We start from the raw sequence: 27,459 nt of genomic DNA, 5'->3' as shown, positions 1-27,459 counted from the left end.
GTGTACATTTTTAATACCATTTTCCTCTTTGAAGTCCTTTTATTTTCTTTGTACTATTGTTTTATCCCTTTTTGTGTGTGCCTTTGCTAATGGTTCTAATCCTGTCCTGAGTTTTGTTATTCCTCTGCCCTAAAGTGCTTCCCATGGGACAGAGATGAGCCCTAGTGTCTTCTACTGTATTTCCTATTTTTCCATCTTCCCCTCATCAGTCTAATCAGTCTTTGTTGTCCCTCTGACCTTTTCCTTCTCTTAAAGATAGCTTCTTCCTGCACTTCCTAGGTCTTTTGTCTTATTTGTACTCTGCAGCTATTTCTAATTGTCCTGATATCCTGGTAATTATTCTCAGGATGTTTCTTTTAGAATGTATGCTGGCTTTGTTATTCCAGTGACTTCCAGTTTGGCTATGGGCTGTATAGTCTTCCTAATACAACACTGTCTTGATGAAGTTCCCTTCCCACAGTACCTACAAAAACCTGCCACACTGATATGCCTTTCAAATGATCGAAAAATCCGAATAAGATTTTGCCCCTTTTTCTCCTTCCTAATTTCCCTTTTACTGCTCCTGTGGGTTTCACAGCCAGGAGTGTCTGTGGGGGAAGACCAAAAAGGCAAGTAGTGGTTGTAGGGTTTCCTGCCTAAGCAGGGGGTTGGACTAGAAGACCTCCAAGGTTCCTTCCAACTTTTGTTACTCTATTCTATTCTAAAACAGGCTGGCCCCCACACATGACTGGAGCCCCGCCCCTTTTTCACACACAAATAACTATCTAAAATAATGCCAATGACCAGCTGTCTGCAAGGAGTATAAATCCTTCCATTCCCCACTATCCAGCCAGAGTGGAAGAAGCTTCTTGGATGAGAAGCAAAATGTCTTCAAAAGAAAAACCAGAAAATCCTGTTGCCTCTTGAAAAAAAGCACCTTTGGAAAAACCATGACCGGGATGACTGAGAATCTCCATAGGCATTAAGCATGCGGTTCTGCAGATCCAATTACTCTGCTTGGCTCCTGTTCATTGTTTTGAAATTGGAGATCGGGAAAGGTTTGTGAAGGTGTTTTTATCTATTTCAACATGCACACTTGGGGAAGCATAGAGAGCAATGGGGAAAATATTTCTGCCTATCTTTTACCTGATTTTAAGGGCTGAGGTGGTTAAGGGTCTAGAATGGTGACCTACAAAATTTTGGGGTCGGTTTTTTTTTTTTTGCATTGCTTTTCTTTTTTAAGCTTACAGGTGTGTTAAGGCTCCACTAGGGGGCAGCACCACCTTGGACTATTCTCAACAACAGACTTCAAGACAGTAAACAGAATAAGAGTTAGAAGGGACCTTAGAGCAGGGGTCGGCAAACTTAAACACTCAAAGACCCATTTGGACACGTTTCCCACAGAAAAGAAAACACCGGGAGCCACAAAGGTCCTAACCGGAAGCCTCCTCTTCAATTCTGGTGCTGACCGGAAATTCAGTTCCCCCACCATAGAGTCTCCTTCTAGCGCGGCATACTTTTTCCTCTACCTGTCATATCCGAAAGCCCTATCAATTGTGGAGAAAACTGGAAAACCCTCCCCTTGCCATAGAGTCTTCTCCTGGCGCACTCTGCTTCTCTTCTCCCCCCCCCCCGAAGCTCCTCTCAAAATTGTGGCGCTGACCGGTGACGGAGCCGCAGCAGAGGGAGGAAAGAGCCACATGCGGCTCCAGAGCCGCAGTTTGCTGACCCCTGCCTTAAGAGTCTTCTAGTCCAATCCAGAGATGAGCTCCAGCGGTCACTACTGCCACTTCGCTCGTGGCTGCGCCGCCTGCACGATTCATGCGCTGCACACGCATGTGCAATGCAATAAAAATTGCTCTGCGCATACAGAGATGCAACAAACAAGAGCTGAGGGGTGTGGCAGGCCTGGGTCGCTGCCAGTTAGGAGCCCACCTCTGGTCCAACCCTTCTTCCTGCTCAAGCAGGAAGCTCTATAACAGTGGTGGCTACACTTTTTCGGTCAGAGTGCCCAAAGCACAAGGGTATGTGTGGGCCCAAACCCCCCAAATGCAATGCGCACAGCCCCTGTGCAGGCGTCCTGCCCTACTCCACCCCATGCATGCATGCGTGACTCCTCCCATGCAACCCTGTGCATGCACAGGTGCCCTCTCATGCCCCGTGCGCATTCGTGGCAGAGATCCAAAGATCAACTGGCCGGCGGGAGGCGTTGCACGGATGCCGGAGGAGCTGAACTGGGGTGATGGCTCGCGTTCCATCAGAGAGGGCACTCCGTGCCACATTTGGCACACATGCCATAGGTCCTCTTCCATACCTGTGCATTTGGTTTTTCTTGCCTAAATATAGAACCTTACTTCTCCCGCCCTTGAATTTCATTTTGTGTTGTTAGTTCTCCTTGGTGCTTGGATGGGAGACAGCAGAAAATCATAGAACCTCAGGCTAGACTCCCATCCAAAGGAAAAAAATTCCTCAAGGAAGGGAATGGCAAAGCACTTCATTATTTCTGCAAAGAAAACCACAGAGATGTCATCCTAAAGCCACAAGAGTGACACTCTACTTCAGTGGTTCATAATTTATGTAATTATTTATTTATTTATCTATTTATTTATGTAATTATCTATCTATCTATCTATCTATCTATCTATCTATCTATCTATCTATCTATCTATGTAATTATTGCAGCAACAATTTTTATTACAGTAACAGACCTCTTCACTAACTAACTAGCCTTACTTATTTAGTTATTTATTTGTCAAATTTATTGGCCATCCAGCTGACCGCGGGGTAACTCTGGGTGACAATGGGGATAGAGATAGAGATAAGGATAGAAACAGACAGACAGACACCATCCAGTGGTTAAGCTTCAGGCTAGAAAACGGGGCACAGTGAGTTCAAGTCCCACCTTTTAGCCATGAAAGCCAGTTGGGGGGACTTTAGGCCAGTCACTCTCAGTCCAACCCACCTCACCCGGTTCTTGTTGTGGCAGTGGTTCTCAGCCTGTGGGTCGGGACCCCTTTGGGGGTCGAACGGCCCTTTCACAGGGGTCGCCTAAGACCATCAGAAAAGACATATTTTCGAAAAAATACGGAAAACATAAAATAATTTTATGGTTGGGGGTCACCACAACATGAGGAACTACATTCAAGGGCCGCGGCATTAGGAAGGTTGAGACCCAGTGCTCTACTTGAAGAAGGCTTTGCTTCCAAGCCCAAAAACTAATTACAAGAAATGCGGCTGACTTTTATTTGGCCACTTGCCTGCAACTTTCAGCAGCCTGATTTGGGATAGTGCAGAGTTGCAAAAACCAGGGAGGTGGGGAAACCCATGAGGCATTGACCCTCCCCAGGTGACACTGAATGCTTGTCTGTAGGTGATCAGCAGTTCTTGCTCATGCCGGAGCAGAACTTTCTTAGCTGGCATCTGAAGTCGGTTTTGATTTTAAAAAGTCTATGATTGCTATGAAGCTGGTGAGAAAGATGGTTTCTCCTTTCTCCCTCCTTCTCCCTCTCCCTGCTCCTTCTCTTCTTCTCTTTCTCTCTTTCTCTCATTCTTCTCCCTCTCCTTCTCCCCCTCCTTCCCTTCTCCCTCTCCTTCTTCTTTCTCCTTCTCCCTCCTCCTTCTCCCTCTCCCTCCTTCTTTTCTTTTTCCCTTTCTCTAATTCTTCTCCCTCTCCTTCTCCCCCTCCTTCCCTTCTCCCCCTCCTTCTCTTCTCCTTCTCCTTCTTCTTTCTCCTTCTCCCTCCTCCTTCTCCCTGCTCCTTCTCTTCTTCTCTTTCTTCCTTTCTCTTTCTTCTCCCTCTCCTTCTCCCCCTCCTTCCCTTCTCCCCCTCCTTCTCTTCTCCCTCTCCTTCTTCTTTCTCCTTCTCCCTCCTCCTTCTCCCTCTCCCTCCTTCTTTTCTTTCTCCCTTTCTCTCATTCTTCTCCCTCTCCTTCTCCCACTCCTTCCCTTCTCCCTCTCCTTCTCTTCTCCCTTTCACCTCCTTCACTTCGCCCTCTCCTTCTTTCTCCTTCTCCTTCTCCCTCCTCCTTCTCTCCTTCTTCCTCCTCCTCTTCCTTCTTCCCACTTCTCCTTTCCCTTCAATTCTTTCTCTGTTAACTCCACTTGTCTCCACCCAGTTGCAAAGCACACGAATTGCAATCTTGTAACCATGAAGAGCTGCAAAGGTCCCCATAAATTCAAGAATTGGTCACAGCCATTTCTTTCAATGCCACTGCAAGTTTGAATGACCACCAAACAAGGCAGTCAGTAAGCAAGGATTAACTGTACACTTGCCAACTGCAAGCAGTAGCCCCTAAGTACTCTTAAAGGTAAAGGTTCCCCTCGCACATATGCGCTAGTCGTTCCCAACTCTAGGAGGCGGTGCTCATCTCCGTTTCAAAGCCGAAGAACCAGCGCTGTCCGAAGACGTCTCCGTAGTCATGTGGCCGGCATGTGACCGAAGATGCAGGGAACACTGTTCCCTTCCCACCAAAGGTGCTTCCTATTTTTCTACTCGCATTTTTACATGCTTTCGAACTGCTAGGTTGGCAGAGCTGGGACAAGTAACGGGAGCTCACTCCATTACTCGGCGCTAGGGATTCGAACAGTCGAACGTCCGATCTTTCTGATCGACAAGCTCAGTGTCTTAGCCACTGAGCCACCACATCCCTAGCTAAGCACTCTTAGCTAATCTCAAGAAACTGAATAGCTTTGGAATCGGGTGGCTAATAAATGCAAACAAATAAAATAGAGGATACACAGAAAAGCCCTCTGTAAAGAAGAATAAGGCAAAAATAAATCGCCTTCATTTCCACTGCCAAAACTCTCTGACATGTTCCCAAAAGACCGTATCTCATGGAAACTTTGACCCTCTTATGCAGCACTTGTAGTAATGTATTAAAGATACACACTTAAATGTGAATGTGCTGCCAACAGCCATTAACTGCTCATTTGGAGAAGAGAGAAACCTGAAGTGTCATCAGGATGTTAAAATCAACCAGGTCGGTTTTTTTTTTTAATTTTATTGTTGTTATTATTCTGTTATTACAAGTACTACACAAAAATTGCTGGGGTCAAACAGCCCTATTCTTCCAATCCAGCACATATCCTCAGATCAAATTCCTACCTTTGCCTGGTAGAGAAAAGTTACCACAGGTGCCAGGATCAAAAGCCAAAAAACCCTTTTGACCCATTCAAACTGACCTCTCAGAAACAGGTCTAATTCTAGTTTTTAAAAAAACAAAGCAAAGTCTGTGTTGTGGCCCACCAGTGGAGCTGGCAGCCGATTCGGACAGTGAGGAGGTAGGGGAGGAAGATGGGCCAGTCCTGGAGTCTGGGGAAGGCTCTGATGAAGGCTCTGTGTTGGAGGCAGAGAGGGGGCCAGAGCCGTATGCCAGTTATCAGCTGCCTTCAGAGTCAGATATCAGTGAGGCAGATGAACAGCTGGAGCCCGTTCCTAGTATGCGTATGTGCAGAGTTGCCAGACGAAGGGAACAGCTGAAGAACAGGGGTCGACTTGGGAGTAAGGCCCCAGGCCCCAGGTGGAGAATGAATGGCCCCTCCCAGAGGATATAAAAGAGGAGCAAAAGGGGAGTGGAGTTTGCAGGAGACAATTCATTGGTTTGTGACTTTCTGAGACTCCTTGCCAAGTTTTTCACATACTGTATCGGCCTGTCAGCTCTCCAAGCCAGATAAGGTCTGTGACTGTAAATCCTCCATTGAAAAACTTTGCTGGGTGTCAATGAGCAGAATTCACAATAAGTTAATTAATAAAAGGGTTTTTTTGTGGGGACAAGAAGTTTGCTTCATGCTCTCAGGAAGCCTCGGTCAGAACAGTCACCCCTTCCTTAATTCCATCAGTTTTTTTCTGGAAAAAACTTCGTCTTTGGAGGAGATTGTGGAGATCCTTTCTCCAAATCTTGTCCCCTTTCTAATCTCTGTTCTTGGGTGCAGATCCATGTCGCTGAAGTGGCTCCATAGTGGATCTTAGAAGGAGACCACTAAGATTCATGCTCTCGGGAAGCCTCGGTCAGAACAAGGTCCATAAACTCAGTGCCAGCTCATTTTCCCCTAACCTAATGAAGCAGAAGAAGTAAGGACTTCAGAAAAGAGAAAACGTTGAGCTATAAATACAGGTGGTCCTCGTTTTACCGCCATGATGGGGACCAGAATATCCGTGGTTAAGCAAGGCGTAAGTGAATCATGCCCAACTTTATATCTTTTTTTGCTGAAGTCGTTAAGCGAATCAGCACAGTTGTTAAGTGAATCACATGGTTGTTAAGCAAATTCATCTTTCCTCCCTGACTTTGCCGGGTCAAAAGCGGGTTGGAAAAGTCACAATCACATAATACCAGGTTGCAGAAACCGTTGCAAAGACATGCTGCTTGCCGGGTGCCCAAATTTTGATCATGCGACCCTAGGGATACTACAGGCAAAGAAGAGCAACCAAGATGATGAGGGGACTGGAGACTAAAACATATGAAGAACAGTTGCAGGAACTGGGTGTGTCTAATTTAATGAAATGAAGGACTAGGGGAGACAAGATAGCAGTGTTTCCATCTTTGAGAACGAAGAAGAGCGAGTCAAGCTATTCTCCAAAGCACCTGAGGGTAGAACAAGAAGCAATGGGTGGAAACTAATCAAGGAGAGAAGCAACTTAGAACTGAGGAGAAACTTCCTGACAGTTAGAACAATTAATCAGTGGAACAGAAATTGCCTCCAGAAGTTGTGAATGCCCCAACACTGGAAGTCTTTAAGAAGATGTTGGATAGCCATCTGTCTGAAATGGTGTAGGGTTTCTTGGCTAAGCAGGGGGTTGGACTAGAAGACCTCCAAGGTCCCTTCCAACTCTGTTATTACTCTGTTAGTCTGTTAATTTGAAGACTGGTGGACTTCAACTCCCAGAATTCCCCAGCCAGCATGAATTCTGGGACTTAAAGTCCACACATTTTAAAGTTGCCAAGGTTGAGAAACGCGGGATTATAGTATCAATGGTTGGATTGTTCTTCCTTGTTTGATCTGGCCAGTGATTTTTTTTTTAAAAAAAGACTTTTAGCTCCCGAGTCTCTTCGATTTAAAATTAAACTCTGGTTTTCAAATCAAATTTTAAAAAAACACACACCACCTTCGTTTACAAAGGGTTAAGCCTATAGAGCTGAGCTTCCTAGAAAGGACGAGGGGAGGAGTTAATGGGAGGGATCAAAAGGTTCTCCTTCTGTAAAGCAAGAAGAGGTTTTGTTTTATATGTATAATTGCTTTCAACCGCTGCAAAAGGACCCAGGCGAAGGTAGTATGAAAAAAAGCAAAGAATTTAGGGAGGGAGGATGGAAGAAGGTGCAAAAACGCGAAGGAGCTTTCGACAAAATTAGGGGGAAACCCTCTGGATTTGATTGACAGACAGACAGACTTTTCTTCCCCCCCCCCTCCCTCTGCATAGAGCGCAGGCGAGGCGCTCCCGATACCAACGGGAGGGAGATGGGAAATAGGGTGCCTTGCTTGAGCAGGGGGTTGGACTAGAAGACCTCCAAGGTCCCTTCCAACTCTGTTATTCCGTTATACCTTGCCATCGTGTCGAAGCGTCCTACCGCACCCATCATCCTGGGCTCGGTGGGTTTGGGAATCCAATGACATCTGCAGGCAGCCTGCTGGGAGCGGAATCCTTCGTGGTGATTTAAGCAGATTTGAAGCGGGGGGGGGGGGAGATTTCCAGCAGCTGTTCATGTTCTAACTAAGAAAAATACGTAAAATGTTTTTCTTTATAACAGGTGAATGACGGTGGGTTTAGTTACTTGCTTTAGTTTTGCCGCAGGCAAAATGAGAGCGGAGGGGAGATAGAGGGAAAGAGATGAGAAGGAGAGATGAAAGAGAGGGGGAAGAGTGGGAGGGACAGATAGAGAAACAGATGAAAGAGGGAGATAGAAAGAAAGAGATGAGAGAGAGGGGGGGAGGGGCAGATAGAGAGAAAGAGATGAGAGAGGGAGATAGAGAGAAAGAAAGAGATAAGAGGGGGGAGAGGAGGATATAGAAAGAGAGATGAGGGGGATAGAGATGAGAAGAGGGGGAGATAGAGAGGGGGGAGAAAGAGAGAGATGAGAGGGAGAGAGTGGGGAGATGAGATAGAAAGATGAGAGAGAGGGGGAGAGGAGGAGATAGAAAGGGACATGAGATGGGGAAAGAGATGAGAAGAGGGGGAGATAGACAGAGAGAGTGGGGAGAAAGTGAGAGAGATGAGAGAGAGAGAGTGGGGAGATGAGATAGAAAGATAGAAAGATGAGAGAGAGGGGGAGAGGAGGAGATAGAAAGGGAGATGAGAGGGGGATAGAGATGAGAAGAGGGGGAGATAGAGAGATGGGGGAGAAAGAGAGAGAGATGAGAGGGAGAGAGGGGGAGATGAGATAGAGATGAGAGAGGGGGGAGATGAGATAGAAAGAGATGAGAGGGATAGAGATGTGAAGAGGGGGAGATAGACAGAGAGATGGGGGAGAAAGAGAGAGAGATGAGAGGGAGAGAGTGGGGAGATGAGATAGAAAGAGATGAGAGAGGGGGGGAGATGAGATAGAGATAAAAAGAGATGAGAGAGGGGGGGAGAAAGAGAGAAAGAGATGAGAGAGAGGGAGAGAGGAAATGAGATAGAGGGAGAGAGGGAAATAAAAAATAAATCTTATTCTGGAAAGGGCTGGCAGTTGTTCTCAGCATATATTGCCGTGCCAGGCTTTTGTTGTGACAAATTATGCCTTGGTATATTCTGTCCAGGATTACTCAGGTAGATCTGTTGTAATCATTGTGACCTAGTGGAATCAAAGAGAAATTAAATATATAGGCTCACATTACCCATTTTGCCAAAGTAAACCGAAATGGGATTGGGTGTTAAGGTGGGGAAAACCTCAGCATAGTTTTGCATCAATTAAAAAAAAAACCCACAGATAATCCTTGACGTATGACCAAATTTTCTGTGGCTAAGCAAGGATAGTTGTTAAGTGCATTTTGCCCCATTTTAAGACCTACCTTGCCACTGTTGTTAAGTGAATCACTGCAGTTGTTCAATTAGCAACATGGTCGTTAAGTGAACCTGGCTTCCCCAATGACTTTGCTTCTCAGAAGGTCGCAAAAAGTGATCATCACGTGATGTTGCAGCCGTTATAAATAGCAGTCAGCTGCCAAGCGTCTGAATTTTGATCACGTGACCGCGGGGGTGCAGCAACGGTCGTAAGTGTGAAAAACGGTGATGAGTCACTTCTTCAGTGCTGTTGTAACTTCGAACGGACGCTAAACAAACTGCTGTAAATGAAGGACTACCTATTGTCCCAGTTATCCATAAATAGTTAGATGTATGTGAATATATATTACAGAATGATACATTGATAAAGAAAATGTTTTTCCTTTCCTGACCATAGATAATATACCAGCGATGGCTAACCTTTTTCTCCTTGCGTGCCGAAATCACATGCGTGCGTGTGACAGTGCGTGCATACCCACACCCATAATGCAATACGCCCCCCCCCCAGTGCTGTGTTTTAGGCCTAGCAGGCCTCCCCGAAGCCTCCTGGGAGCAGAAATGGGGCACAGGGAGGGGAAGCACCGTACCCCTTTCTTGGGTGGGTTACTTTGCAACCCGAATGCAACATAAGTGTTTGCGCAGTTCAATATAAATTGTTCTGCACACATGCGCGGAACAATTTACATTGCATGCGCAATCACTAAAATCCAAAATGGCGGCCACCAAGTGGCAGTGAGGGAACTGGTGCCAGGGCGTGGCCGGCCTGGGTCCCTGCCGTTTCTGCAACCCAGGCCTGAATTCCACTACCGACTCCGCCGAACCGGGCTGAATCAACAGCAACCCACCTCTGCCCCCCGTGCTCCCTCCTGCCCTGTTCATGCATGCATAACCCCTTTCCCCCCCCCCCACCCGTCCGTCTCCCGCATGCACGGCAAAGACACAAAAATCAGCTGGCCGATGGGAGGCGTGCACGTATGCGCGATGGAGCTTAGCTCTGGCAACAGCTCGCGTGCCCGCAGAGAGCACCACAGGTTCACGATCACGGTAATCTGCTATTTGACACCCAGGATTTTGAGTAAGGACATCAGTTGATCGCTAACTTAGGTTCGGTTTTTCTCTTCTTTCGCAAACAGGAGTTGAGGAGAACAGTGTGACTCCCGAGAACTTATTTGTGGAGCTCCTTACATCCCTGGCTTAAAATGGAAGAGACCCCGTTCCCTGTCTGGCCAAAAGAAGAAGACCTAGAAGAGGTCAGAGAAGCCCTTGGTGGCCTCCAGAAGGTTGTTGCCCTCAAACCCCAGGCAGATGAGGAAGGAGGAGGAGGTCCACTGTTGGAGTCAGTCCCTTCTGGGTGTATTGGACACCATCCCCAAAGGGCAACACCATCCCATTGTGTGAGAGAAGACGCAAGAGAGTCAGTGAGGAGATGCTGGGAAGCCCAGTTGCAGGTGTTTCTGAAGAAGATGGAGTCCTCTTGTTCCACCTGGACATCCGCGCCCTTGGCGGAGGAGCCTACCCCGTGGGACAATGCCAAGGCATTCTTGGATTCCTTTGAGCAAGTGGCCAAAGCTTGCCGGTGGCCCAGGGAGGAATGGGTAGCCAGGCTCTTGCCGGCTCTCAGTGGAAAAACACAACAGGTCTTTGACGGAATGGTTGCCAAAGATAGGATGGATTACGGGAAAGTGAAAGGAGCCATCTTGCAAGGGGACGCCCTGCAGAGGGAGAAGCATCGTCAGCACTTCCGGCATTTCTGTTACCAGGAGGCTGAGGGACCTGCCGCAGCATACAGTCGGCTCCAAGATCTTTGTTACGGGTGGCTGAAAGTGGAGAGACACACTAAGGAGCAGATCCTGGAGCTGTTGATCTTGGAGCAATTCCTGGCGATCCTGCCCCCGGAGATCCAGAGTTGGGTCCGGGAATGCAGCCCCGAGACTTGCTCCCAAGCGGTGGGCCTAGCCGAAGAGTTCCTTCAGCGTCAACGAGAGGCCAAGGAGCGCTGTGGAAAGCAGGTGAGACGTTGTGGGACACTGGTGTAGAAGGTCGCAGAAGTCTCCACATTGGCCAAGAAGCTTAGTGATAATCATGGATTGCTGGCTTGTCTTGAGTTCTCTGTCTTAATCAGAGCTATGTTTTGGGATGCAGAGTTGCAGTAATAAAGCTGGTGCAGGCTAAGTCAAAAGAGGCCAGACAAAACATATAAGAAGCTGGGTAGAGAAGCTTATACTAATGATAAGCAGAGGTCAAGTAAAGGGTGTTGTAGCTGCTCCTGCTTCCCCAGACATTCTGGAGAACCAGTCAAGCCTTGTTCCAGCATCTGTTGAGTTCTTCCTTCCTTTAGTCTTGTGCCTGTTTTCTGTTTGGCTTTGGCTTCAACTGGCTAATGTTCCAATGATAGCCAGCTACCAAATGCCCTCTCTCAGCTTTCCCCATTGAGCTGTTTTCTAGAGGTTTGGGACTAGGCCCCATCTGTCCCAGAGCAGCCAATGCCTAGGGTTAATTGGAGTTGTAATTCAAAGTCTCTATCAGACACCTCCATTTTATCCATTAAGATTAAACCTGTTCTCCAATTGCAGTCAAGACAGCAGTATCCTTACACAAAAGAAATATATTTATAGGTTTCAGAAGAAACCCACGATTTCCAGAGAGAGAGAAAGGGAGATATATAGATAATGAATAGATGATAATAGATAATGAGAGGATAGATAGATAGATGATAGATAGATAGATAGATAGATAGATAGATAGATATAGATAGATAGATAGATAGATAGATGATAGATAGATAGATAGATAGATAGATAGATAGATAGATAGATAGATAATGGATAGATAGAGAAATGGATGGATGGATAGATAGATAGATAGATAGATAGATAGATAGATAGATGATAGATAGATAGATAGATAGATGATAGGTATAATGGATAGAGAAATGGATGGATGGATGGAGATAGAGATAATGGATAGAGAGAGAAATGGATAGATGGATGGATGGATGGATGATTGGATAGATGGATGGTCTAGAGGTAGATAGATATAGACAGACAGACAGACAATGAATGGATGGATTGATAGCTAGATAGATAAATGGAAGGATGGATGGATAGATGATTGGATGGATAACTAGATAGATAGATAGATGATAGATAGATAGATAGATAGATAGATAGATAGATAGATAGATAGATGATAGATAGATAGATAGATAGATAGATAGATGATAGATAGATAGATAGATAGATGATAGATAGATAGATGATAGATTGATAGATGATAGATGATAGATAGAGATGGACAGATAGATAGATGATAGATAGATAGATAGAAGATAGATAGACAGACAGACAGACAGACAGACAGACAGACAGACAGACACAGACAGGTAATGGATGGATTGATAGTTAGATAGATAAATGGAAGGATGGATGAATGGATAGATAGATAGACAGACAGACAGACAGACAGACAAAGATGATGGATAGATGGATGGATGGATGGATGGATGGATGGATGGATGGATGGATGGATGGATGGATAGATATGTGTGTGTGTGAGAGAGAGAGAGAGAGAGAGAAATGAAAAATGAACTCAATGGGAGACAAAGCCAATCCTATCTGGGAATAAATATCTATCCATGTGGCAAAGGACACAATCCTCCCCTCCCAGCTCTTTTGTCCTATCCTAAAACTCTTCCTCTCTGCTAATTCCAGGTCAACATCAAAGAGAGCTCCCTGCCTTCCTCTGAGAGCAGCCAGGTTCCCCCTGATACGGAGCAGAGGCAGCTGTATGCCGAAACTAAGCAGGGAGACGGTGAGTGGGACGCCAGGCCATTGGATCAGAAAGGGAATCTTCTAATGTGCATTGAGCTAGGCTGAGGGTCAGATCTAAGGTTAAACCTGAAGTTGAGTAACCATCCGGAAGCCATTATTTTGTCACCATACTTTGTCTGCGTTTTAGATGTAGATGGTCTGACGTATGTCACCAAAACAAATAAGGGTGGGTCGTTCATCGGAGGAACAGCTTCTTCCACTGTTTTAATTGCTTCCCCTTTTTATTCCAGTGGGGGGAATGAAGAATGAAGACGAGATGGAACTTTGTGAGATGCCTTCAGAAACCAACCCTATCGAAGTGCTCAAAGAAAATGTACAGAAGGAGGGCGGATCAAACAAATCTGAGGGGATCTTTCTAGAGAAAAGGAGTGACGTCGCCACTTCCTGCCAGGAGGAAGACGTCCATGAAGTCATCATTCCGGGACAATCAACGGAAGAGAGGAAGAAGCAGCGCCAGGGCGGCCCCTGGAGAGAGGAACCCAAGAAGAACCCGAGTTTTGGGAAGACTATTCTTCAGACCAACTACCTTGCTGAGTGTGGCGTGAAGCCCTACAAATGCTTAGAATGTGGGAAAGGTTTTAGTCAAAGCAACCAACTGACCGCCCACCAGAGGACTCACACGGGGGAGAGGCCGTACGGTTGTCCAAGCTGTGGCAGGACCTTCAGTCAGAGCAACAGCCTGATTCAACACCAGAGGATCCACACCGGGGAGAAGCCCTACCAATGCACCGAGTGCGGGAAGAGCTTCCGCCACAACACCAGCCTGACCTCCCACCAGAGGATCCACACGGGGGAGAAGCCCTACAAATGCTCGGATTGCGGGAAAGGCTTTTGTAACCAGTCGGGCCTCGTTAACCACAAGACCATCCATACGGGGGAGAAGCCGTACAAATGCTCGGAGTGCGGGAAGAGTTTCAGCCAGAGCACCCACCTTACCTCCCACCAAAGAATTCACACCGGTGAGAGACCGTACAAATGCTCGGACTGTAACAAAACCTTCTACGATCAGTCGGGACTCGCTAAACACCAGAGGATTCACACAGGACAGAAACCCTATAAATGCCTGGCATGTGGGAAGAGTTTTAGCCAAAGCACCAATCTTATTAGACATCAAAGAATCCATACGGGAGAAGAAGCCCACAAATTAACCTCTCCTTGTAACGCAACGGTTGTGTTTCAAATGCCCGCCATTTCTAAGGCTTAATACAGGTAGTCCTCGACTTACGATCACAATCGAGCCCAGAATTTATGCCGCTGAGTGAGGGTTGCCCCATTTTACGACTTTTCTTGCCACCTTTGTTAAGCGAATCCCTGCAGTTGTTAAGTTAGTAATACTACAGGAGGTATTCTGCCTGGTTTGGACTGGTTCACCCAAAGCGATAGTGGAAATCACGGGCCGTTGTAACTTCGAACGTTATTAACAACCGTCAATAAATGAAGAGGGAAAAAAAAGTCATAAAAATTGGGCACGACTCATCTAACATCTGTTTTGCTTAAACTTTGGGCCCGGTTGTGCTCGTAAATTGAGAACTACCTGCAGTCACGCCCAGTGCAATGTTATAAATTGGTGTCTCTTGATCATGTGTCTATAGCAGTGTTTCCCAACCTTGGCACCCTTAAGATAGGTGGACTTCAGCTCCCAGGATGCCTCTTGCTAGCTGTGGAATTCTGGGAGTTGAAGTCCATACCTCTTAAAAGTGGCCAACCTTGAGAAATACCAGCTTGTAGGAACAATAGTCAAAATTGAAACAGGCGAGTGCTCCCTTTCCTAAGCGTTCGATCTGCTGCTCCTGAGCCTTCTCAAAACTGCCACCAACTTTGAATATGCTAGAATGAAGAAATGATTCGATCCAATGGGAATAAATAGGAACTATATTGCAATGATGCCTGCATTATTTTTATTTTGGTTCTTCTCATCTTTAATTTGGTCCCACTCATTCAAGACGTACATCTGTTGGCTTGCCTCTCTTAAGTCCTTGTTGGTCCATGCTTCCCAGCCTGTGCTCTTAGGGAATTTTCAGTCGTGAGGAAGGGGCTAGATTAGGAGTGGTGGGATCCAGAGTCTAATCCCCCCCTAACTCTCGGGTCCCTGGGGTTTTTTTAGTCCAGCCCCAGTTGTGCAATTCAGCCGGTTCTATCCAGTTTGGGCGAATTGGTAGCGGTGGTGGCGGGAGCTCCGCCCACCCACCCGGATGTCATCACGTCCCACTTTTGACGCTCTGTGCATGCGTGAAAAGTCCTGCCCATGCGCGGTGATGGTGTGTGCACTCACATTTACGAACCGGTAGCAAAGTTAAGTTGATTTCACTCCTGTCCAGCCCCCTTAATTTCACAAGGTTGTTGTGCAGAAAAAATATGAGGGAACGCTATGTATGATTGGCTAGATAGAAATCAAGAAAGAGAAGTTTTGGGAAGTTTATGACAAACCTGGTTAAGCAGAACAAACAAGGGTAAGCAGAATCTGTGGCAGAAGTCTGAATCAATACAGGTTGTCCTCCATTTACGGCCTAGAATTGCTAAGCGAGGCAATTGCTAAAGTGAGTCCCACCCAATTGTATGACCTTTTTTTTAACCACAATTGTTAGGCGAGTGACTGCGGTCACTGCAGTTAAATCAGTAACACCATTTTAAGTGAATCCGGCTCCCTCATTGACTTTGTCAGCTGCCAACGGTCGCTAACTGTGAAAAATAGTCATAAGCCACGGTGGTTAGAGTGCCGTACTGCAGGCTACCTCTGCTGACTGCCAGCTGACTGCAATTTGGCAGATTGAATCTCACCAGGCTCATGGTTGACTCAGCCTTCCATCCTTCCGAGGTGGATAAAACAAGGACCCAAACTGTTGGGGGCAATAGGCTGGTTCTATAAACCGCTTAGAGAGGGTTCTAAAGCGGTATATAAGTCTAAGTGCTCTTGCTACTGCTATAAGTCACTTTTTTTCGGTGCCATTGTAAACTTTGAACAATGTACAACCGGTCACTAAACAAACGTAAAGTGTAAAGTGAGGACTATCTGTACTAGAAGACTTTCATTGCGTTTCCCCTTTGCTTTCTCTTCTTTAGCACAGTTCTCTCACCTCTTCTTCAGAGCAGAGTTCCCCAAACTTTCTGGCTTTGTGGACCGGCAAGGGGGGTGGGGTGGGGTAGAGACAGGGTCGGGATTCAGCCGGTTCTAACCGGTTTAGCCGAACCGGATGTTAATTTTACATCCAGTTTAGTGAACCGGTAATTCTGACCACCAGGTGGCCCCTCCCCTCCCCGGAGTCCCCACGTGGCCCGTTTTGGATCCCAGGTAAGTGCAGGGCGCGGGTGGAGCAGAGGTATACCACCTCAGCAGGTTCTGACCAGTTCTGGAGAACCGGTAGCAGAAATTTTGAGTGGTTCGGAGAAGTGGTAAATACCACCTTTGGCTGGCCCCGCCCCCATCTATTCTCTGCCACCACGAGTCCCAGCTGATCGGGAGGGAAGGGGGATTTTACAGTATCTTTCCCCTGCCACGCCCACAGAATGGGTAGTAAAAAAAAATTGAATCCCACCACTGGCATGGAGCCAGGGGAAGTGGAAAACGGGCCTATTTCCAGCCTCCAGCGAGGCTCCGGAGCCCAGGGAGGTGGAAAACATGTTCTCCAAAGCCCATTTTTGCTCCCAGGAAGCTGCAGGAAGGCCTCCTAGACCAGTGGTGGGTTCCGGATCCCGGTGCAACGAAGCCGGGCGTCCACCACATAAACGCAGCACGCAGCATGCGCGCATACGTCGCGCAGATGCCATACGCTCCGTGCCTGTGCACAGAAGCCCCAAATAGCTCAAATACAGGGTAAGGAGTGCGGGCGGGTGGGCCCTGCGGAGCACCGTACTGGAACGGTACTTGGTGCTCCCAGCAGGTTCCGGTATGCCCATACCGTGGCGTACCGGTCATATCCCACCACTGTCCTGGGCCCAAAATTAATACCAGCTAAGGGAGAAGCCTTGTAGCTTCTCTTTAATTCAGCTCTGTATGCTAGAGGGGGAAAAAAAGAACCTCCTGGCCACGCCCACCCAGCCGGTCATTAGGGCAGAGAACCGGTTGTTACATTTAATAATAATAATAATAAACTTTAATTTATAGACCGCACCCTTTCCTAAACAGGACTCGGGGCGGTGAATCCCACCACTGGTAGACAGATGGTCGTGTGCAAGCGGCAGGCAAGGGTGCATATCCATAACTCCATTTGCGCCCGTTGCTTGCGCAAATGGAGCACGCGTCCACACGCTCACTCACTGCTCACACAAGAGGGGGATGCACACACTCTCCCCCATCACGTCTGCGGCCTGGTTCCAAACTCCTCAAGGGTTGGGGACTTGCCCTTCTCACTCTCACTCTCTGCGGCTCTCCTCAGGATTTCTCATTCTTCTTGTACTGTAGTGATTACAAGTGGGCACTTCGCTCCAAGTACGGCCTTAGCCATGTGGTATCAACAGACCAATCAGCTCTCACAAACTCAATGTCCTCTTTACCACCTTTCTCAAATAGGATGGTCACTTAAGAAATCAACTTCTAACCAGGGAACGGAGTTACAACTGATTTTTGGCAGGATTTGGGTTTGGCTAATCTAGAAAAAAAGACTGGGCGGGGGGGGGGGGGGGCAGACATGATAGCAGTATTCCGGTATTTGAGGGTGTTGCCGCCAAGAAGAGGGGATCGATTTATTTTCCAAAGCACCAGAGGGCAGGACATGAAACCATGGATGGAAACGAACGAAGGAGAGAATTGAGGAATTGAGAAGAAATCCCCTAATGGAGAACAATTAACAGCTGAAACAGCTTTTGCCTTCAGAAGTTGTGGGTGCTTCATCGCTGGAGGTATTGAAGAAGAGATTGGACTTGTCTGAAATGGCATAGGGTTTGCTGCTTGAGCAGGGGGTTGGACTAGATGACCTCCAAGGTCCCTTCCAGTTCTACTCTGATTGTTTTTCTGGTTGAAAGTGATAAGGCGGCATAGCAACATGCATAGAATCTTGACTTGAGGCATTCATGCTAAAAGCAATTGGAAACTGACAAGAGTGACAGAACTTTAGTCTAAAATGAAACGAGTTTGACCCTGTGACCCTTGAGGGCATGGACAGGATTATGGGGAGACTCAATGCTGCCACTTTTTTGTACCCGTGTCCCTCTTGGTTAGTGTCGGCTTCCCGGGAAGTGACACGAGGCTGGCTCCAGGCAATTACCAATGCTTCATTGAGAGAGGGGTTCTTTCCCACCGCCTTGAAGGAGGCGGTGGTGAGGCCCCTCCTTAAGAAGCCTTCCCTGGACCCAGCTTCTTTAGCCAGCTATCGTCCAGTCTCCAACCTTCGCTTTGTAGCAAAGGTTGTTGAGAGTCTGGTAGCACATCAGCTTCCCCAGTACCTGGATGAAGCTGTCTACCTGGATCCGTTTCAGTCGGGTTTCAGGCCCGAGTACAGCACGGAGACGGCATTGGTCGCGTTGGTCGCTGATCTCTGGCGGGCCCAGGACAGGGGCTGCTCCTCTGTCCTGGTCCTATTAGACCTCTTGGCGGCTTTCAATACAATCGACCATGGTATCCTACTGTGACGACTCAGGGGGTTGGGAGTGGGGGGCACCGTTTTACGGTGGTTCTCCTCCTACCTGTCGGATCGATCACAGTTCGTGTTGACTGGAGGGCAGAGATCGACCCCGAGGCGCCTCACTTGTGGGGTGCCCCAGGGGTCGGTTCTCTCACCCCTCCTGTTCAACATATATATGAAACTGCTGGGTGAGATCATCCGTGGTTTTGGGGTACGGTATCATCAATATGCTGATGATACCCAACTTTTCATCTCTACCCCAAACCACCCAAACGATGCCCTTGACGTGATGTCCTGACGCCTGGAGGCTGTGCGGATCTGGATGGGGAGGAACAGGCTCAAGCTCAATCCCTCCAAGACTGAGTGGCTGTGGTTTCCGTCATCCCAATTTGTGCATCTTGTTCCATCTTTGATGATAGGGGGAGAAATTTTAGCCCCCTCAGAGAGGGCCCGCAATCTGGGAGTCCTCCTGGACACACGGCTTAGTTTAGAAGAACACCTGACGGCCGTGACGAGAGGGGCCTTTTACCAGGTTCGCCTGGTATGTCAGTTGCGCCCCTTCCTGGATCGGGATGCTCTATGCACAGTCACTCATGCCCTCGTCCTTTCTCGCCTGCACTACTGCAACGCTCTCTACAGGGGGCTGCCCTTGAAGAACAACCGGAGGCTTCAGCTGGTCCAGAGTGCGGCCGTGCGGGTTGTCATGGGGGTACCTAGGTGCTCCCATGTTACACCCCTTTTAGGCGGCCTGCACTGGTTGCCGGTTGTTTTCCGGGTGCGATTCAAGGTACTAATTATGACCTTTAAAGCGCTCCATGGCTTAGGCCCAGGGTACCTGCGAGATCACCTACTGCCACCAGTAGCCTCCCACCGTCCAGTGCGATCCCACAGAGTTGGCCTCCTCAGGGTGCCGTCGGCCAGACAGTGTCGGCTGGTGACCCCCAGGGGGAGCGCCTTCCCTCTGGAATGAGCTGCCCCTGGAGCTTCGCATAATCCCTGACCTCCGGTCCTTCCAACGCGCCCTAAAAAGTTGGCTTTTCCAGCAAGCCGGCCTGGCCTGTTAATTTTATCCAATTTATCCAATTAAATGTTAGTGTTATATTAATTCGGTTTGTTTCTTGGATTGTTTCTAATTTTCTTTTAAGTTTTGTAATACGTGTTTTTTTAAATGCTGTACGCCGCCCTGAGTCCTTTTGGAGAAGGGCGGCATATAAATCCAATAAAACAAACAAACAAACAAACAAACAAACAAACCACAACCTGTGATCTTTGCAGCATTTGCCTTTCTCTGTCACACCTTCCCTTGGCAACCATCTTCCTTAGTGACCATTTCGCTTCCAATTTAAGAAATGGATTGCAGTCGCTAAACGAGGAGAGGATGTGTGTAACTGTTGAGGAAGCGCAAGCTTGCATTGGCTATTTTGGTAGCTGCAGCACACCGTTGGCTCATGCTGAATTCATATTCCAGTAAACCTTAGTGTTTATTACGTATTTTAATTTATTGGCTGCCCAACTCCAGTGGACTCTGGCCAGTGTACCAAACTAAACAAATAATTAAAAACCTCAAAAGATTTTATATATATATATATATATATTACAAACTGGGGATTTCTGGGAGTTGAAATCCATAATGGAGAGTCTCAAGGATGTCAGTCCTTCATTTCTTTGGCCCTAGATCAGGGGTGTCAAACTCAAGGCCCATGGGCTGCAACTGGCCGCAGGGTGCTTAGATCTGGCCAGGGGTGAAACGCTCGGTGGTTTGCTACCAGTTCGCTTTTCTGAGTCTGCAAACGTAAGTAGAACAGCGATGGGGGGGGGGGGGCAGCTGTGCCACAGGATTTCCTGCTTTCTAGCAAATATAATCGTGCGGCGCAGCTGATTCTCGCACAGCTGATCGTTGAAACTTTTTTTTTTAGCATTTTGTTACTATAGGTAGTAAAAAAAAAATGCTTTACAAAGTTTTTAAAAGTTCTGACAATCAGCTCTGCTGTGAATATGAAGAATACCAACAACCTCAGAGAGGACCAAGGACTCTTCGTTTCCACCCTGAACTACAAGCATTCTCCTTTTATTGGAACTGGAAGCAAATACTGTTTCGGGTTAAAAACATTGTAAAATGTTGGCAGGAGGGATGAAAGAGCCACATGTGGCTCCAGAGCCGCAGATTGTCGACCTCCGGGGCTAATCACTCAGCTTCTCCGAAGTCTCGCAAGCCATGGCTTCCAATTGAATCTTGTCTCCACATTCGAAAACACTGATACTTTTGCCCAACGCGTACATTTTCTGGTGGGCCAAGCACGGCGAATGCTGTTTCAACTTCTGACCGTATTCGGGGCATTTAAAGGTCTTCTCCTCCACAGGAACGATGGGGGACTGAATCAGTTTGGGCTGATCTGGGAGGCTACAATCTGCATTTTGATACATCCATCCCCCCAGGTGGACTCGCTGATGGGAAGCCAGGTAAGTGCTCCGGCTGAAGCTATTCCCACACTCGCCGCATTTGTGGGGTTTCTCGCCCGTGTGAATCCTCTGGTGGGAGTTGAGAATCGCCTTCTGACTGAAGCTCTTGCCACACTCCACACAGATGTACGGCTTCTCCCCCGTGTGGATCCTCCGATGCTTGATCAATGTGGACAGGTCGCAGAAGCACTTGCTGCAAAAGGAGCAGCTGTAGGGCTTCTCCCCCGTGTGGATCCTTTGATGGGAGGCCAGGAGGTCGCTACGGATGAAGCTCTTCCCGCACTCCAAGCACTTGTACGGTTTCTCCCCGGTGTGGATTCTCAGGTGGATCTTCAGGCTCGACTTGTAGCTGAAGAATTTCCCGCAAACGTTGCACTTGTATTTTCTCTTTTCATTCGGTTTCTCTTCGGGGAGGGAAGCGTTATGGAATCCCGCTGCTTGGGAAGGCGTACTTTTCTTACACTTCTCCGTGAGGTAATTTCTCCTTGTCCTCTTCAGTGGGCACATCTCTTCCAGTTTTGGTGGCTCAGCTCTGTCAGAGGCAGTTTTCAAAAATCCCCTGCCATTCTCGTTCTGCCGGACACCGCCTGCTGAAATAAAGAAAGGATTGAAGAGGGCAAAAGGCAGAAAACATAAAATACACCAGACAAATGGTTATCCAACATCTTCTTTAAAAAGTTGTGAGTGTTGGAACATTCACAACTTCTGGAGGCAAGCTATTCCACTGATTAATTGTTGTAACTGTCAGGAAATTTCTTCTTAGTTCTAATTTGCTTCTCTCCTTGATTAGTTTTCACCTTCTTGTCCTGCCCTCAGGGGCTTTGGAGAATAGTTTGACTCCCTCTTCTTTGTGGCAGCCCCTGAGATATCGAAGCACTGGTGTGATGTCTCCCTTAGTCCTTCTTTTCATTAAACTAGACATGCCCAGTTCCAGCAACTGTTGTTCATATCTTTTAGCCTCCAGTCCCCTCATCCTCTTTGTTGCTCTTCTCTGCACTCTTTCTAGAGTCTCCACATCTTTTTCACATCGTGGCGATCAAAACTGAATGCCGTATTCCAAGTGTGGCCTTACCAAGGCCTTATAAAGTGGTATGAACACTTCAGGTGATCTTGATTCTATCCTTCTGTTGATGCAGCCTAGAACTGTGTTGGCTTTTTTGGCAGCTGCTGCAGACTGCTGGCTCATATTTAAATGGTTGTCCATTTAAAAATCCCTCTGACAGTTACTACTATTGAGTAAGGTGCCAAATTTTTCTTTTCATTATTCCATGGAAACCCAGGAATCTCTGTTTGTTACTCACCGCATGAATTTCCAGCTTTCTCCTCTTCCTCCAGGAACGGCCTTGGGAAAATCACTCCGCTGTCAGGCGAATCCAGCTCTTCCTTGGCTGAGGGAACAGCGGCTGTGGTTCCCTGCAATGGCAGACAGGATCAAAACATGAAATGGAACTTAGGAACAGGGAAGGCGACGAAATGACAGTTTGCCCCATCGCCTCAGCCTGTCCCACACATTCAGGTAGGGAAGGCATGCGACAGGCCCTGTCAGTTCAAGAATTTTGATTGGCAGGGTCAAAGAAGAGGGCCTTTTATGCCACTGCCCCTGCTTTGGAGAACACCTTCCTCTCAGAGATCAGAAAAAACCCAGGTCTTTTGGCCTTCCGCCAAGGAGTCAAACCCAATCCCTTGCGTGAGGGACACAGGAGACTCGATGTCCATGGAGCTGGCCGGCCCCACGATAACATCTCCCCCCTTCCCCCCCCCCCCCAATTAACATGCACTAACCTCCCCATCTTGGAATTCGTCTTCTGTTGACATTTTTAGAATGTTGTTTTAGAATTTTATTTTATTTTTAAATCCTAAATTATTCTGACTTTAATGTTTAATGTTATTGATTAAATTGTACACTGCCTAGAGCCCCTCCCTGAAGGAGCTGAGCAATTAAGAAGAATGGAATGGAATAAGAAAGAATGGGGGAAGAATGGATTAGTCACGATCAGGAAATTTCTGCCACTCGCATGGAACCATCCCGTCTCCCTCCCACCCCGGTCCAACAAGCAGGAAAGGTTGCTGTGTAGAGCATGGGTGTCAAACTGGATTTCTTTGAGGGCTGGATCAGCATTGTAGCTCTCCTCCGCGAGCTGGCGGGGGTGGGGAGACAGGACGGATGCCTCCTACAGCATCCAGCCGGCCAAAATGGGCCCAAGCCCGCCCCCGAGCTCCGTTTTTGGTCTGGACGGTCTCCTGCAGCACTCTCCTGGCCGAAAACAGGCCCCGTGGGGCCTCCACGTGAGAATACTGCTGGAGGCCGGGGAGGCCGAAAATGGTGCACACAAGAGGTCTCACCAAGGCATCTGCATGGCCAGTCCTTTCCAGGCCAACCCCTCAGGCCAGATTTAACCATCCCGCAGCTGGATCCGGCCCGCAGGCCTTGAGTTTGACACCCCTGTTGCAGAGCATCTGGTGTAAAAACAAGGGGTTTTCTTTTGGGCCTTTGGCTGCCACTTTCTATTATTCTGCTCCCATTTTCCCACAATAGAAAATGCAAAAAACTCTGATTTACTTTTGGATGCTATTTGGAACCCTGACGGACGGGGGGTTTACCTGTTGTTCCCATCTCAAGGACTCTCTTTGCATCCAGAGGAAATCCTCGGCCAGGGCCACCGCCTGAGCGCAGCAAGCAGGGCCCCTCTCCCGCACCCAGCTCTGGATCTCCGGAGGCAGGACGGTCAGGAACTGTTCCAGGATCAGCAACTCCAGAATCTGCTCCTTGGAGTGTCTCTCCACCTTCAGCCACTGACGGCACAGCGCCTGCAGCCGGTTGTAAACCCCGCGTGGCCCCTCGGCCTCCTGGTAGCGGAAACGCCGGAAGTGCTGGCGTTGCTTCTCCCGGCTCAGGGCATCCCGGTGCAAGATGGCTGCTTTCACTTTCCCGTAATCCTGCCGGTCTCGAGACTCCAGGTTACTGAAAGCTTGTTCGGCTTCTCCGCGGAGGGCAGGCAAAAGCCGGGCTGCCCACTCTTTCCGGGGCCACTGACAGGCCTCAGCCACTTGTTCGAAGGAGGCCAGGAAACCCTTGGGGTTGTCCCAGGGAGTGGGCTCCTCTGGACCCTGGCTGCCCCCCCATCCAGAGTGCAGAGAGCCTGCGGTTATGATCAGGTCTTGCCAGTGTTGGGGTAACTCCGCGTCCGTCTGTAGCATCTCCGCTCCCAGTTTCTTGGGGAAAAATTCCCACATGCGTTTTGCCTGGACCTCACTCAAGGCGCTCAGTGTGGCCATCACCTTCTCCCTTTTGCCTCTTCTCCTAAATTTCTTTCCCAAACTGGCTCGGTCAGTGAAGTAATTGCTTTTCCAAAAGGTTGACGTTCTTTTTCCCTACAGGACAGAGAAGATGGGAGAAATGGGGAAAAAGACAATCCAACAATTAGCTTTTTAATCATTTTGTCATCAGAGTTGGAAGGGACCATGGAGGTCTTCTAATCCAACCCCCTGCTCAAGCAAGAGTCCCTATATTGCACATTTCTGAGTGCCCAAGCAGATTGGTCCCCTGTCCAAAAGCAAACAAATCCTTGCATATAAAATGCAAATCTGTCAAGGGTCGGGGGAATGTATCCTTAGAGATGAGAACATGGGAACAGTGAACAAGCAGGATGGCGAGGGATTTTTGGGAGTCTACTCGTCTGCCTGGAATTCACACTGTATATCGGACATTAATACAATGGAGCGAGTCCAGAGGTATTTCACAAGAAGAGTCCTCCACTCCTCCGCTCACAACAGAATCCCTTATGCCACCAGGCTCGAAATTTTGGCCTTGGATAACCTGGAACTACATCGCCTATGGTCTGATCTAAGCATAGTACACAAAATTGTCTGCTACAACGTCCTACCTGTCAACAATTAATTCAGCTTCAACTGCAACAATACATGGGCAAACAATAGATACAAAGTCAAGGTAAACCACAGAAAATACGACTTCAGCAACAGAGTGGTCAACGCCTGGAATGCTCTACTTGACTCCGTTGTTACATCCTCAAACCCTCACAGGTTTCAATCTCAAACTGACTAGTATGGACCTCATCCCTTTCCTAAGAGGTCTATAAAGGGGGCATGCATAAGCGCACCATCATGTCTACCGTCCCTATCCTACTGTCCCCATTTATTTGTACTCATTTCATGGGCTCATGTCCATGTTTATATTTATACCTGCTATCTTGTACATGCTTGACAAACTAAATAAATAAAAATAAATAAATATCTTAAAATTTTCCAAGGTTGAAAAACACTGTTAGGAAGTAAGAAGCATTCAGGAGACCCAGCCTCTGGGTACTTCAACTCGAGAACTCAGGATTAACCTTCCTTCCTTTCTTTCCTTCCTTCCTCTCTTTCTTACCTTCTTTTTATCTCTTTCTCTCTCATGCTAAACTAACTTTCAAGGTTTGGGTGTGTGTGGGGGGGGGGGAGGAGAAGGAATGGAAGGAGGAAGTGCTAAACTGCCCTCCTCAGCTACCATTCAAAAGGCAATGCTGATAGTCCTCGACTTACGACCACAATTGAGCCACAAATGTCTGTTGCTAAGCGAGGCATTTGTTAAACGAGCTTCGTCCCATTTTAGGACTTTTCCAACCGCCATTGTTAAAGGGAATCACTGCCGCTCTTAAATTAGTAAATTGGATCTGGTTTACCCCCCCTGACTTTGCTCGTCCAAAAGTGGTGAACTGCAAACCGTCATCCATACGAGTCGGGGTTGCCCGGTATCGGAATTTTGATCGCATGACCCTGGGGAATGCCGCAGGGGTCATCATCACCATGAAAAACGGTCGTAAGTCACCTTTTCAACTGGCTTTGAACAGTCACTAAATGAACTATTGTAAGTTGAGGACTGGGTCTATTTCGGGGTGGTGGTGGGTGCAACTCGCAAGCCATTTGTCAACAACAGACCCCCCCCCCGAGGACCCAATACAGATGCCCTTAGTCCTCGCCCCAAGAAAAATTAAACAGTCCCCCCCCCAAAAAAAATCCCAGACCAAACTTGGAGGCAAACTCCTTAACGGAGAAGCAAGGACGGGGTGCGTTGCCCACTAGACCGGCCCTTCCGACGTGCACACGGAAAGGGGAGGGCGACCCAATCCGGGTTTCGTTTAGCCGTCGTGGGAACTCGCCCCAACTGGGAAGGCGGCAGCTTGGAAAGAGCCGCCAAACACCCTCCTGCTGACGCCAGCTCTGGGATACAGCCTCGCCCATCATCCCCGGCCAAGCCGTCTGATGATTGCTGGAGTCCTGTCCCTCTGACTTTCTAACGCCCTCCTCCCGCTTAAAAGACTCGCCTTCGCCCGGCCAGGAAAGAGGCGGCTCTCGCCCAGCGTCCTCCGAGAGGGAAAAGTCGCTTGCCGGACCCCGAAACTGCAGCTGATCCCGGGGGAGAAGAGGAAGGAGGGGCCAGAGCGGCTCCACACCCCCACATTATCCCAGGAAGGAAACAGGAGACGGAAAAGGCGGGGAGAGGCCTTATAGGGGCATCTCTAGGAATCCTGTCTCGTTCTTCCTCCCTCCCTAGGGTTTCCCCACTTGCGGCATTTTGGGCGGCTGGGCAACTTCTGGGCGTCCGACAAAGCTGCTCCTAGGCTCCGCTCCGGCCAGGTGGGGCTCCCGCTCTCCCTCGGGCTGCCAGGAGGGCTTCTCCCCGCCAGGAGGAAGGTAGCCCCGAGTCGGTGCCAGGAGGGAGGTGCGGGTGGACGCGGGGCTGGACGGGGAGCCTCTGGGCAAAGGGGGGGAAGCGTCGCCCCACGGAGGGAAAGGGGGCTTCTCCTCCAAGGGTTTAAGGGGGGGGGATTATTGGGTGGCTGAAAGAAATGCCCGCCCTTCTCTCTCCAATGGGGGGTGGAGGGTTTTTCTGTAGGGGAAGAAAAAGGGTTCAAATGGCTTGGATTGAGTTGAATCTTTTCCCAAGGCAGAAAAGATCCACTTTCTTTCGCCTTTATTTAAATGGTAGAGAATGAATGAAGGTTCTTTGCTTTTATCCTAGTGTTTTAATTGTTTTGTTTCTGCAAAGCTTGGTAGAATCTGAAAAAAAATCATTCTTTGCCCAGTTTTGTTTTGAAGGGATGTGTCAGTTGTGGGTTTTATCCATCAGAATAGGGCGGCAAGGGACCTCAAGCAGGAGTCCCTATACCATTTCGGACCGGTGGCTGTCCCTTCTTTTCTTAAAAGACTCCCGTGTTGTAGCAGCCACAACCTCTGCAAACCAGTTGCTCCACTGATTAATTGTCCTCCCTGTTAGGAAGGTTCTCCTTAATTCCAGCTTGCTTCTCTCCTTGATTAGCTTCCATCCAATATTTCTCGTCCTGCTTGGAGAATAGGCTGACATCTTCTTCATTCTGGCAGCCCCTCAAATACAGGAATAGCTATCATGTCACCCCCAATCCTTCTTTTCTAGTCTAGACTAACCATTCTTGTCAAAGAAGGAAAAAAGATTGGTTTGGCATGATCTGTTTTAACAAACCCATAATAGCTTTTATTTATCACATTGTCTCTAGATGTTCGAAGATCTGTGTTTTTATTATTCTTTCCAGTATCTTCCCAGATATTGATGTTGGGCTGAATGGTTTGTAGTTTCCAGGGTCTCCCACCCCCCTTTCTTGTAAATGGGAACCATAATCTGCTC

The 27,459-nt window shown here is 48.1% G+C and overlaps 3 protein-coding genes across 4 annotated transcripts in view; 1 reads left to right on the top strand and 2 right to left on the bottom strand.

Annotated features, from left to right (window-relative positions):
* LOC309382454 (uncharacterized protein) overlaps positions 1 to 7,573 on the bottom strand; it is a gene marked incomplete at its 3' end in the record, with an annotated part of 71,994 nt that extends 64,421 nt beyond the window's left edge. Inside the window, exon 1 of the mRNA XM_081933979.1 lies at positions 7,516 to 7,573. The remainder of the gene's footprint in view (positions 1 to 7,515) is intronic.
* LOC309382450 (uncharacterized protein) overlaps positions 1 to 15,440 on the top strand; it is a 29,523-nt gene extending 14,083 nt beyond the window's left edge. Inside the window, exons 5-7 of the mRNA XM_081933968.1 lie at positions 10,131 to 10,962; positions 12,664 to 12,763; positions 13,014 to 15,440. Of these exons, the coding sequence (XP_081790094.1) occupies positions 10,131 to 10,962; positions 12,664 to 12,763; positions 13,014 to 13,987 (1,906 nt within the window). The 3' untranslated portion in view covers positions 13,988 to 15,440. The remainder of the gene's footprint in view (positions 1 to 10,130; positions 10,963 to 12,663; positions 12,764 to 13,013) is intronic.
* A 4,492-nt stretch (positions 15,441 to 19,932) lies between these two features.
* LOC309398046 (zinc finger protein 232-like) lies at positions 19,933 to 26,454 on the bottom strand. Of its 2 annotated transcripts, none has more exons than XM_081964539.1 (4): positions 26,123 to 26,454; positions 23,403 to 24,173; positions 22,103 to 22,214; positions 19,933 to 21,391 (listed from the first exon to the last, which is right to left on the bottom strand). In XM_081964539.1, the coding sequence occupies exons 2-4, from the start codon at positions 24,075 to 24,077 to the stop codon at positions 20,523 to 20,525; spliced, it is 1,656 nt and encodes a 551-aa protein (XP_081820665.1). In that variant the 5' UTR covers positions 24,078 to 24,173; positions 26,123 to 26,454; the 3' UTR covers positions 19,933 to 20,522. The 2 variants fall into 2 exon arrangements, with proteins under 2 accessions (XP_081820665.1, XP_081820666.1); XM_081964540.1 differs by having other exon boundaries at positions 19,934 to 21,388.
* Positions 26,455 to 27,459: the final 1,005 nt, after the last annotated feature.

Source organism: Natrix helvetica, assembly GCF_964273705.1.
Source record: "Natrix helvetica genome assembly, chromosome: 1".
Lineage (NCBI taxonomy): Eukaryota > Metazoa > Chordata > Lepidosauria > Squamata > Natricidae > Natrix > Natrix helvetica.
Note: the sequence above shows the minus strand (reverse complement) of the source record. Positions and strands in the feature narration are given on the sequence as shown.